General features: G+C 34.1%; 1 protein-coding gene across 1 annotated transcript in view; it reads left to right on the top strand.

Annotated features, from left to right (window-relative positions):
* ATR (ATR serine/threonine kinase) overlaps window positions 1–13,480 on the top strand; it is a 113,334-nt gene that overhangs the window by 8,320 nt on the left and 91,534 nt on the right. The window contains exons 2-8 of the mRNA XM_012647440.1: window positions 3,981–4,072; window positions 5,487–5,636; window positions 8,397–9,271; window positions 10,054–10,232; window positions 10,722–10,913; window positions 11,957–12,147; window positions 12,841–12,993. Of these exons, the coding sequence (XP_012502894.1) occupies window positions 3,981–4,072; window positions 5,487–5,636; window positions 8,397–9,271; window positions 10,054–10,232; window positions 10,722–10,913; window positions 11,957–12,147; window positions 12,841–12,993 (1,832 nt within the window). The remainder of the gene's footprint in view (window positions 1–3,980; window positions 4,073–5,486; window positions 5,637–8,396; window positions 9,272–10,053; window positions 10,233–10,721; window positions 10,914–11,956; window positions 12,148–12,840; window positions 12,994–13,480) is intronic.

The raw sequence follows: 13,480 nt of genomic DNA, 5'->3' as shown, positions 1-13,480 counted from the left end.
ATGACACCTCATTGTGGTTTTAATTTGCATTTCCCTGATAATTAGTGATGTTGAGCATTTTGTTATACACCAGCTGCCCATTTGTATGTCTTCTTTTAAGAAATGTCTGTTCAGATCATTTGCCCCCCACCTTTTTTTAGAGTGTAGTGGCCTGATCATAGCTCACTGTAACCTCGAACTCCTGCATTTGCCCATTTTTCAATTGGATTGTTTTGGACAAATATTTTTACGCTCATCTTCATAGCAGCATTATTCACAATACCTGAAAGGTGGGAGCAACCCAAGTATCCAAAAATAGATGAATGGATAAATAAAATGTGGTATAAACATACAATGGAATATTATTCAGCCCTAAAAGGAAGGAAATTATGACACACACTACAACATGGATGAACCTTGAAGACATTATGCTAAGGGAAATAAGTCAGTCACAAAAGGATGAACATTGTAAGATTCCATTTATATGAGATGCCTAGAGTAGTCAAGTTCATAGAGACAGAAAATAGGATGGTGGTTGCCAGGGGTTGGGGAAGGGGGAAATGATAAGTTATTGTTGAATGGATATAGAGTTAGTTTGGGCAGATGAAAAGGTTCCAGAGATGGATGATGATAATGGCTGCAGAACAGTATGGATGTACTCAATACCATAAAACTGTACACTTAAAAATGGTAAAAATGGAAACTTTTATGTTATCTATATTTTTCCAAAACAAAAAAGATTTGAGAGAACATTTTCAAAAACTAATTTTAATTGATTGAGTTGACTGCTCCTTCCTTGAAATTATAACCTCCTTGGTTTCTAGAATAAACCTCTAATGGTTTTTCTTTCTGTTTCTCTGACCTCTTTCCCTTTTGCCTCCTCTTTTCCTCCTGTAACTTTAACTTAGGGTTCTTTGTTTGACTTTGTTATTACTTAATTATAATTGCATTCCCAGTCTTCCACTACTACTAGCTGTTATGACCTTAGACAGGTTATATAATCTCTGTGAGTGTCAGTCTCCTCAAATACAAGTTAGAATTTAATATCCCTATCCCTATCTTGCTGCTTGTGTGTATTAAATGAAATAAGGCTGGAGCATGGTGGCTCACACCTATAATCTCAGCACTTTGGGAGTCTGAGGCAGGAAGATCGCCTGAGCCCAGTTGTTTGAGACCAGTATAGGCAACATGGCCAGACCCTGTCTCTTAAATAGAAAAAAATTAGTTGGGCATGGTGGCATACACCTGTACTCAGAGCTCCTCAGGAGGTTATGACAGGAAGATCACTTGAGCCTGGGAGTTGGAAGTTGCAGTGAGCTATGATGAATGATGCCACTCCACTCTAACCTGTGCAACAGAGCAAGATTCTTTCTCAAAAAAAAAAAAAAGAACAGAACAGAACAAATATTAATAATAGACAATATATGTAGCCTTGTTTGACAGATAGATATCATATAATGAGAACTTAAATCTGTATCTCTCAGCTAGATATTTCTTGAGGTCCAGAAGTAATTCCAGCTGTGTTTTGGAAATCCCACTTAGTTGTTCCCTTGAGACCTTACATATCTCTAAAACTGGTTTGGTTTTCTCTCCAGACTTGTGCTTCCTTGAATGTTAACTGTTTTGATCAATGGTCTTGTTATAATCTACCCCAAATAGAGGCATGGGCTGACTTATTAACTTTCCCCCCACTGAACTATTTCTTTCACCTCTTGAGAAACAGTATTCTGATATGTTGCCTGCTTACATTATAGGTGTTCCATAAATGTTTGTTGACTGCAAGAAGGGATGATTCCTTATCCTATGTGGTGGAACACAAACTTTCTACTAAATTCTTATATTCTGTTCTGTGGTTGTTTATAGCAAATCATTTGTGAGACAGAGTCTCACTCTATTGCCCAGGCTAGAGTGCCGTGGTGTCAGCCTAGCTCACAGCAACCTCAAACTCCTGGGCTTAAGCGATCCTTCTGCCTCAGCCTCCCAAGTAGCTGGGACTACAGGCATGCACCACCATGCCCAGCTAATTTTTTCTATATATTTTTAGTTGTCCAGCTAATTCTTTCTATTTTTAGTAGAGACAGAGTCTCGCTCTTTCTCAGGCTGGTCTCGAACTCCTGACCTCGAGCAATCCTCCCACCTCGGCCTCCCAGAGTGCTAGGATTACAGGTGTTAGCCACTGTGCCCGGCCTACAGCAAATCATTGAGCTCAGGTTGAATTCATTGAGGATTCTAGGGTATAATTCTGCTTAATTATTATGTCTCCTCTTAATATTATTTTTTCTTGATTGGTCTTAGGACTAAATATGTGTATTTTTTCTTAGCATTTTTGAAACTTTTTATACTGCAAAATTTCAAACATAACAAAAAGAGAAAATAGTATATTGGTTCCCCATGTACTGATCACCCAACAATGATGAATTTGTGACCCTCTTCCTCTCAACATAGATTACTATGAAGCAAATTCCAGACATCATTTCATTGTAAATATCAGTATTTATCTCTAAACAATAAAGACTTTTTAAACATAACCACATATCATTAACACACCTAAAAATAATAATTTCTTAATAACATCAAATATCTAGTCAGTGTTCAGATTTTCCCTGTCGTTTTATATACACATAGTTTGCTAACAGTTTTATTTGAAATCAAAATCCAGTTTAGGGGCTGGGCGCGGTGGCTCACGCCTGTAATCCTAGCTCTCTGGGAGGCCGAGGCGGGCGGATTGTTTGAGCTCAGGAGTTCGAAACCAGCCTGAGCAAGAGCGAGACCCCATCTCTACTAAAAATAGAAAGAAATTAATTGGACAACTAAAAATATATAGAAAAAATTAGCCAGACATGGTGGCACATGCCTGTAGTCCCAGCTACTCGGGAGGCTGAGGCAGGAGGATCGCTTGAGCCCAGGAGTTTGAGGTTGCTGTGAGCTAGGCTGACGCCACAGCACTCTAGCCCGGGCAACACAGTGAGACTCTGTCTCAAAAAAAAAAAAAAAAATCCAGTTTAGGATCAAACACTGTAATCTTAGTCATACAATAGATTTCTCCTCCTTCTATTTTCCTTTGAATTTTTTAAGTGCTGACTATGCAGAGAAATCCTTTGAAATTTATTTGTTGAAGAAATTGTATCATGTAGATTTTCCAAAAGTCTAGATCAGTACTGTTCCATGGAAATGAAATGCAAGCCACATATGTAATTAAAATTTTTGTAGTAGCCACATTTAAAAAATAAAAAGGAAATAGGTAAAATTTATTTTAATAATATATTATTTAACTCAATACACTCATGTGTCACTCATGTGACAGAGATATGTTCTGAAAAATGTGTCTTTAGGCAATTTCATAGTTGTACAAACATCATGGAGTATACTTACACAAACCTAGATGGTATAGCTTACTACACACCTAGCCTATTGCTTCTAGGGTACAGCATGTTACTATACTGAATACTGTAGGCAATTTTATTATAACACAATGGTTAAGTATTTGTATATCTAAAAATACCTAAACATAGAAAAGGTACGGTAAAAATGTAGTATTTTAATCTTATGGAGCTACGTTGTATATGTGGTCTGCCGTTGACCGTAACATCATTATGTGGTGCATGACTATATATCCAAATATTATCATCTCAAGATGTAGTTAATGAAAAATTATTAATGAGACATTATACATTTTTTATATTAAGTATTAGAAATCCAAGGTATATTTTATACTTACAGCACATCTCAATTTGGGATAACCACATTTCAAATGCTCAATAGCTACATGTGGCTAGTGGCTGCCTATTTAGCAGGGCAGTTCTAGATTTTGAAATTGTATTCCTGTAGTATCATTTAGCATGTTCTTTTTTTTCCTTTTTTTTCTTGTAAATATATTTAGATTTTTATTTTTTAAACAAAATACTGTGAATATCAACATTGAAACTGAACACATTTGATGATTTTTTAAAATGAAATTGTCAGTCTTTTTAAGGATTAAAAACTTTCTATTTGTATTTTAGTGCTGCTCCAGAGGAATATAATACAGTTGTACAGAAGCCAAGACAAATTCTATGTCAATTCATTGACCGAATACTTACAGATGTAAATGTTGGTAAGAAACCAATTATGTCTTATATAAACTGTATAAATTAGACTGTTTTCTTTTCCATATATATAGCATTTTTCTCCATACAGTTTTAGATATAGGGTTATTTGTGATAGTTACTATTTTCAAGCAAGTTTGTTAATCAGTATTGCTTGTTGCTTGTTATAAAATGTGATTTACACTTTTAAAATAATTCTGCTTTCCTCTTTATTATCTAGATTTTCTGTTGCTTGCAGTGAGTTCTTCAATATCAGATATTATACTTAAAAACTATTTGGCCAGTTCCAATCATGAGGACCCTATTTTAGTTAGATCTTGTGCCAGCAGTAGAGATATAGCAAATGCCACAAAGTACTCTTTAAATAAGAGTTTGTGCCTTTCCTGTAGGAGGTAATAGGATCCTGTGAGTTATCGAATCAACTATTTGCCTGTTTGTGCCAATCTAATAGACAAAATATTACCAACTTGGCAAAATGGTGTCACATCTGTCATATCTGTTGAAATTACATGGAAGGGGTAATACAGAGTGGCATATGGCTCAGGGTTTATAATTTTGATTCCAACTTTGGCATAGACAGATTTTATGACTTATAGCCATTTAGCTTTCTTTTTCTTTTTCTTTTCTTTTCTTTCTTTTTTTTTTTCTGGAGACAAGGTCTCAAATGGCATCATCAGAGCTCACCACGATCCTCCTGCCTCAGCTTCCTAAGCAGCTGGGGCTACAGGCACACGCCACCACAGTTGGCTGATTTTTGGTTTTTTTGTAGAGATAGGATCTCGCTATGTTGCTCAGGCTGGTCTCAAACTCCAGGCCTCAAGCAGTTGTCCTGCCTCAGCCTGCCAAAGTGCTAAAATTAGAGGAATGAGCCACCATGCCCAGCCCTAGATTTCTTTTTCAATCAATACAAGTTGCTGAAAAATAGCAAAGGACTACTGAATACTTGCAAGATGTATTTTCATATGGTACTCTCTCTGTTTGGACTTCTTGCCCTTTCCCTCTCTGCTTGACCAAGTCCTTATCTAGGAATAAGTTCTTTCACGTTGTCTTCCTGGACACTTACTTTTCCTTATTCTGGATTAGTGCAGTTACCATATTTTATTATAATTAATAGTTTATTTGTTTGACTCCCTCACCACATTGTGAGATTCTTTTTTTTAATACTCAGATTTTAGCACAGTGTCTGGCATATTGTAGGCCTAAAGTACATGTTTGGTGAATGGATGTATATATAATATTAATAGATAAATACAAACGATTTTTTAGCATTTAAAATTAGATGAGATTGAAGTGTTTAGCCCCATCAATTTAGCATGAGCACTGTGCTAGACGTAATTCTGGTCACCAAAGTCTGGTTTCTTAACAAAAGCACTGTTTTTTAATTTGTTATGAGTCTTTAAAATGAATCTTTTATTGTTTTAGTTGCTCTAGAACTTGTAAAGAAAACTGACTCTCAGCCAACTTCTGTGATGTTACTCGACTTCATTCAGCATATTATGAAATCTTCCCCACTTATGTTTGTAAATGTGAATGGAAACCATGGGCAAAATGAGGCCAAAGGCAGTTGTATTGGTAAGTGCTGGTATTCATGCATTCATTTGCAGTCTTGTTTATGAAATCTACCTCCTTTTCTAAAATATCACATATACATGATTATACTTCTTTGGGTCAACTTTGCTATAAATTGGGGGAGTGAAATGGTAATGGTTATTTGTATTTCATGTATCCTTAATTGGTTTTTTGTTTGTTTGTTTGTTTTGGAGACAGTCTTGCTCTGTTGCTCAGGCTGGAGTGCAGTGGCACAATCATAGCTTACTGCAACCTCCAAGTCCCTGGTGCTAGCGATCCTCCTGGCTCAGCCTCCCAAGTAACTAGGACTACAGATGTGTATGCCACCATGCCCAGCTTATTTTCTAAAAATTTTTTGTAGAGACAGAGTCTCGCTATATTGTCCAGGTTTGTCTTGAACTCCTGGCCTCAAGCTATCCTCCTGCCTCCCAAAGTGCTAGGATAACAAGTGTGAGCCACTATGCCTGGCCAGTTTTCTTTTTATTATTATGTACTGGGTACTTAGAATAGAAGAGAAGTAATCAAATTTGTTTCTTTGCCATTGAATACTTTGACACAGTTTTCTTTTTCCTGTTTTTGGTATCTTTTTCTTCAAGATCAGATATTGGCAAACTACAGCTTATAGGCCAGCTGCCTATTTTCGTAAACAAGGTTTTATTGAAACACAGCCATGCTCATTCATTTACTAATTGTCCATAACTACTACAAAGGCAACTTGGGCACTCAAGCCAAAAATATTTACTATGTGGCCCTTTAAGAAAAAATTTACTGACCCCTGTTCTATATGTTGAAGCTTTTTTCTAGGCTTATTCCTTATTGCTCCTACTACTTTTGACCCTTTTTGGTCTCTTTATAAAGAGATACAAATCAAACATTTTTTCCTTTGTAATGGATAAAGTGTTTGAAAATTTTTTGCTTGAAATTCAAGACTTAACTTTGATAGCACGTCCCCCAAGATGTCTTTTCTGACTACTATTTCTGATTGCCTAGGCCTAACTTGGTTACTCCTCCTTTATGCTCTCTTAGTACTAAGTCTTCTGTATTTCTTCTCTAATCAAGGTTATTAAACTGTATTGTAATCACCTGTTTATCTATATTCTTTACTACAGTATTTTTTAAACCCAATGGGGCTTATGAAATTGCTTTAAGGAGTTATCAGCATTTGAAACAAGAAGAAATAGACTAGAAAATATCGTAGTACATTGTATGTAATGAGAGTAGGTACTATTTCATGAAACTTTTGTTTCATATATTCAAACAAAATAAATATATATGTATAGTGTGGTCATGATATAAAATATATTTCTTTGTTGCAGTCAAAAAGTTCAAGAGACTATACTGTGGGATTCATGAGAATAGGACTAATTCTTGTGTACCTGAGACAGAGTTGCCACTCAGATTTTTGTTAGGAGTGATAATAGCTACCATTTATTGAACATTTATTGTACTTTGGGAACTATATTGAATATTTCACATATTGTCTTCTTTGATCTTTGCAGTAACTCATAACGTAATTATTATTATTCCCCTTTCATGATAAAGTTACAGAAGTTCAGAGAAATGAAAAGTTCACACATATGGTAAACGAAAAGCTAGGATCATGTCTGTCTGACTCCAAAGTTGATACAGGCATACCTCAGAAATATTGTGGGTTCGGTTCCAGACCATTGCAATAACATGAATATCTCAGTGAAGTGAGTCACACGAACTTTTTGGTTTCCCAGTGCATATAAAAGTTATGTTTACATTATACTGTAGTCTACTAAGTGTGCAATAGTGTTATGTCTAAAAAATGTACATACTTTAATTTAAAAGTATTTTATTGCTAAAAAATGCTAACAATCATCTGAGCCTTCAGCAAGTCATAATCTTTTTGCTTTTATAGGGTCTTTCCTTCATGTCGAGGACCTCGCTCTGGGTTAGGCTTTGGCTTAAGGGAATGTTGTGGCTGGTTTGATCTTCTATCCAGACCACTAAAACATTCTCCATATCAACAATAAGGCTGTTTCATTTTCTTATCATTGGTGTGTTCACTGTAGGAGCATTTTTAATTTCATTCAAGAATTTTTCTTTGCATTCATAACTTGGCCAAGTGTTTATTGAAAGAGGCCTAACTTTCAGCCTGTCTCAACTTTTGGCATGCCTTGCTCACTAAGCTTAATTATCTCTAGCTTTCGATTTAAAGTGAGATGTGTGACTTTCACTTGAAAACTTAGAGGATTGTAGGATTATGAATTGGCCTAATTTCAGTATTGTTGTGTCTCAGGGAATAGGGGGGCATAAGGAGAGGGAGAGAGATGGGAGAACCACCAGTGGAGCAGTCAGAACACAAATGACATTTATCGATTAAGTTCACCATCTTGTATGGGTGTGATTCATGGTGCCCCCAAACAATTATAATAGTCACAACACAGATCACTGATTATAGATCACCACAACAGATATAATAATAATAAAAAAGTTTGAAATATTGTGAGAATTACCAAAATGTGACACAGAGACACAACGTGAATACATCCTGTTGGAAAAATGGCACTGAACGAATTCGTCAACACAGGGTTGCCACAAACCTTCTATTTGTAAAAAAATGTGGTATCTGTGAAGCACAATAAAATGAGGTATGCCTGTATTCTAAACTATTATATGTTTCCATTTTGAAGGAAATGTTTTACTCTATTTTGTTAGTGAAGTTTATACTTTAAAAATCAATCATCAAGCATTTAGCAGATTAATTTTTAATATCCTTTTTTATTTATTTTGAAGAATTCAGTAATTGGATCATAACAAGACTTCTACGGATTGCAGCTACTCCATCCTGTCACTTGTTACACAAGAAAATTTGTGAAGTCATCTGCTCATTACTATTTCTTTTTAAAAGCAAGAGTCTTACTATTTTTGGGGTACTGACAAAGGAATTATTACATCTTTTTGAAGACTTGATTTGCCTCCACAGAAGAAATGCAGTGGGACATGTGGAATGGCCAGTGGTTGTTAGCCGATTTTTAAGTCAATTAGATGAACACATGGGATATTTACAACCAGCTCCTTTGCAGTTCATGAACATGCAAAGTTTAGAATTTATTGAAGTCACTTTGTTAACAGTTCTTATTCGTATTATTGCAACTGTGTTTTTTAGAAGGCAAGAACTCCTACTTTGGCAGATAGGTTGTGTTCTGCTAGAGTATGGTAGTCCAAAAATTAAATCCTTAGCAATTAGCCTTTTAACTGAACTTTTTGAGCTTGGAGGCTTACCAGCACAACCAGCCAGCACTTTTTTCAGCTCATTTCTGGAATTATTAAAACACCTTGTAGAAATGGATACTGACCAACTGAAACTCTATGAAGAGCCATTATCAAAGCTGATAAAGACACTCTTCCCCTTTGAAGCAGAAGCTTATAGAAATATTGAACCTGTCTATTTAAATATGCTGCTGGAAAAACTCAGTGTCATGTTTGAAGATGGTGTGCTTATGCGGCTTAAGTCTGATTTGCTAAAAGCAGCTTTGTGCCATATACTGCAGTATTTCCTTAAATTTGTGCCAGCTGGGTATGAATCTGCTTTACAAGTCAGGAAGGTCTATGTGAGAAATATTTGTAGAGCTCTTGTGGATGTGCTTGGAATTCAGGTAAATGCAGAGGTAAGTCGTTTTTGAGATTACTTGTTATGTATTTTGTTAATTTAAGTGTATGCATAAATGTAAGATATAATGAGAAAATAGAATATCTTTAATAATAACATATATTCAAGAAAAATGATTTTCATAATCTAGTCTGACTCCCTATTATGGATTTTTCTTTTGATTTCAGAAGGATTTGTTCACTAAGTTGGTAATGAACTAACAATGGAGTAGAATGTTTTAAAGTAGAATTCGTGAAGTATAAATGTGTTTGTTGCATTATTAATTAAAAGGATGCCAGTTATCAACTTAATTGCAGAAACTTTGATCACTCACATAGATTTTATGTTTGACAGGTTATAATCAATCACTATTAGAAAACCTATGAGTAATAAGTCTTACCAAATCGTGGCCTTTTCCTGTTTGGATAGGCAATACAATAAAACAGTCAGATATGCAATAACTTGATTAAACATTTTAGTTTATTTTATCTATAAATCTTGTCAGATTTGTAGTATGAAAAATGTTAGTAATTCCCTTACAGAATTTTTCTTTGTAGCATTTTGATACAGGTTATAGAGAGAAGGTTTTGTCATAAGCCTAAGACTGTATAACGATAGTTGATATTAATATATAGACTGTGAAATAATATAGGTTAACTTAGGTGTCTGTTTTGCTTTATGAGACTCTGAAAATAGTTTGCCGTATTAGAAAACATATAACTAACACCTAATGCATTCTTGCCGACTACAAATAATATAAATATATTTAAATATTTCTTGAAATTATTTTTGTTTTCTCAGTACTTGTTGGGCCCACTTTATGCAGCCTTGAAAATGGAGAGTATGGAAATCATTGAGGAGATTGAATGCCAGACTCAACAGGAAAACCTCAACAGTAATTGTGATGGTATATCACCCAAAAGGCGTCGACTCAGTTCGTCTCTAAACTCTTCAAAAAGAGCACCGAAACAGAATGAGGAGTATGATGGTCTTTATTCAGTTTGTATTTAGTTATTTAATAAAACTTTATTCATTTTTTAAAATCAACCTCAGTTAAGTGCTTTGATTTAAATACATAAAGAATACCTTTCTAAATGTAGTCAAAGGAATACGTAAAATATTTTAGTAGTTCTTGAAGACTATTTTAGTATAAAACATTTCATGGCTAAATATAGTTACTTTTCATGCTTTTACATGCCTAATTTAACTTTTTAATATATGAAAAATCTGAGACTATACATCTGTCAGCAGTTTTAAAAATATTAACAACTAAACTTTTTTTTAATGTAGCCAAAGAATTGCCATATTTCAGTCAGCCCTGAACATTGTTTTAATTGTTGTTTTAAATCTTAGTATAAATTTTAGTAGTTGATATTACATGGTATGTTTTGTTTTAAATATGTTTTATGTTTGAACCAAATTTATATTGAATATGAATATCTGTCTACTGTGGTTATAATTCATTATAGAATTAAACATGTGGATATGAGCAAAAAGAGCATATTATGGAGTGCACTGAAACAGAAAGCTGAATCCCTTCAGATTTCCCTTGAATACAGTGGCCTAAAGAATCCTGTTATTGAGACTTTAGAAGGAATCGCTGTTGTCTTACAACTGACTGCTCTGTGTACTGTTCACTGTTCTCCTCAAAATGTAGACTGGTAAAATAACTTCTTGATTTTCTTGGGTGGGTTTTTTGTGATGAACTTGGATTTACTGTTTACTCGTTATTCACTTGATTAATGTAGCCTTAGAATACAAACTTATCAGTGAGGTAGATAAGAAATTAATTTGCTGTTGAATGCCTGCTAAATGCTAGGCATTGTGCTAAACACTGTACATACCTCATTTAATCTTTATAACAATCTTGTGAGGTAAATGCTATTATGCCCATTTTACAAATTAGAAGTTGAGGCTCAGAGAAGTTAAGGTTCTTTTTTGTCTGAAGCCTAAACTGACTTTCCTGGGGATACATGATTAAAAAGTACCAGAACACATTTATGTACAACTCAAAAGCCAGTGTTCTTTTGACTCTACTCCATTTCTTCCTTTGATAATAAGAGTAGGAATTTAGGACTTGTTAGAGGTAGATTTTTGGTTCAGTATTCTTAATATAGGTTAGTATTTCTATCAGATAAGACAAGCAAAATGTGAACTCTCTCTGAAGATTCAGTCTTATTTTTACTGCCACATTTTAGACCAGCATTCATTGTTAATTTTTTCATGATCATTTATTTTGTATTTTCTTACTCTTTTGACTAGCCAATATAAAGTTATTAAGGTGACTTTAAAGAAACTATATTAATTCAGATTCCATTACATTTGGAATTTGAGAGAACTTGAAGGAATAGATAATTAGGCTGAAGTCTACTCTTGTCCTACTACAGTATGAAGAAAGGGCTTACTAAGCCAGTTAGTAATTATGTAGGCATGTCTTCAGTCATTTTTAAGCCTGATGATGCCACATTTAGGTAGCCTAGATTAATTTTAATTCCCAAATCCTATGAGTGATTTAAGCCAACATAAAGAGATTAAATTTAAAATAATAATGATGTATTAATTGAGTAGCATATTTGCTTTAAATTGGTTTAAGATTATAGATTAGTTTGGTATTCACATTTTTTTTGCTTTACTACAATAATAGATTTGACTATAACAGAATTCATCTTAATTCCAATGTCTTTAAAAAATGTACTTACTGCAGCCATAATTTCAAGGACTGTCAGCACAAGTCTGAGAAGAAACCTTCAGTAGTGATAACTTGGATGTCATTGGATTTTTACCCAAAAGTGCTTAAGAGCTGTAGGAGTTTGTTAGAATCTGTTAAGAAACCTGGCCTGGAGGCAATCATTGATAATGTGGTGAAAATTTATGATGCTTTGATTTACATGCAAGGTGAGTACAAATAAGCAATAGATCAGAGTAACCTTTGAAGATAATCAGTATAGAAATAGGCTTTCTTTTTTGCCTGAAACCTAAATGCACAAGTGTTTGGAATGCCTAGTTTTTTCTTTTTTTAAATTTCAGTTCTATTAAACTTGTCAGTAATTTCTGAGTTCCAAATTTATTTGTGTAATATTTTGACTTATTATTCTTCAGTCAATAGAAATTATGACTTTTAAGTTTTCTGATTTGGAAATTTGAAGAAATTTGAAGAAATCTAAAGATCCTTCTTTAAAAAATACATAGGTTCATATTTTTATAAAGTCACATTTAATTTATTTGGGTGCATAGACCTCAAACCATCATTCCTGGATCTCTATGTAAAGAATCCCTGTTTAGGCTGGGCGTGGTGGCTCGTGCCTGTAATCCTAGCACTCTGGGGGGCTGAGGCAGGAGGATCACTTAAGCCCAGGAGTTTGAGGTTGCAGTGAGCTGGGATGATGCCACTGCGCTCTACCCGGGTCAACAGAGTGAGATGGTCTCAAAAAAAAATCAAAAAACAAAAAAATGAATCCCTGTTTATAGAATGTTCATTATAATCCCACTTGATATTTCAAATATCTATATTTTTATTTTAAAAAGGACTCTGAGTTAGATATGATTAAGGAAAAAATATAATTAAAGACCTATTGTGTGTTTTTGTAGTAAAAAGTTCATTTGAAGATCATATTCTGGAAGATTTATGTGGAATGCTCTCAATTCCTTGGATTTATTCCCATTCTGATGATAACTGTTTAAAGTTGACCACATTTGCCACTAATCTTATAACGTTGAGCCAGAGGATTTCAGATAGCTACTGTAAGTGGTCACAGAATTGTATCTGTGTGTGGTTTGTTTTGTCTTAATTCATCTCTATACAGGACTTGTAACGTGTCATTTATATTTTTTCAATAATTAAGAGAGGAGTACATTTTTAATAATTCAAAATAGGAGTTATATAAGTAAAAAGTAACAAATGAAATCCTGCACTCATATATCGCATTTCCTTTCTTACTGTAAAAAGTTTGAAGTATATCCTTACGTATCTTTACTTTCATTTAATAAAATTATGAAATATTTGAGAAATACAAAAAAAGAATGGACAATAATACACCAAACATTCTTACACCAACTTCCCAGTTTAAAAAATAAAAATGTTAGAGATGTAATGGAAGCCCTTTAATTGTCACTCTTTAATTTCATTTCCCTCATTCTTTCCCCAGAGATAACTACTGTTCTGAATTTGCTGTTGATTATTCTGATGAATGATGCATTACTTTTACTATATATGTATTTATCCCTAAAT

Source organism: Propithecus coquereli, unplaced genomic scaffold, assembly GCF_000956105.1.
Source record: "Propithecus coquereli isolate 6110/MARCELLA unplaced genomic scaffold, Pcoq_1.0 Scaffold268, whole genome shotgun sequence".
NCBI classification, from domain to species: domain Eukaryota; kingdom Metazoa; phylum Chordata; class Mammalia; order Primates; family Indriidae; genus Propithecus; species Propithecus coquereli.
Note: the sequence above shows the minus strand (reverse complement) of the source record. Positions and strands in the feature narration are given on the sequence as shown.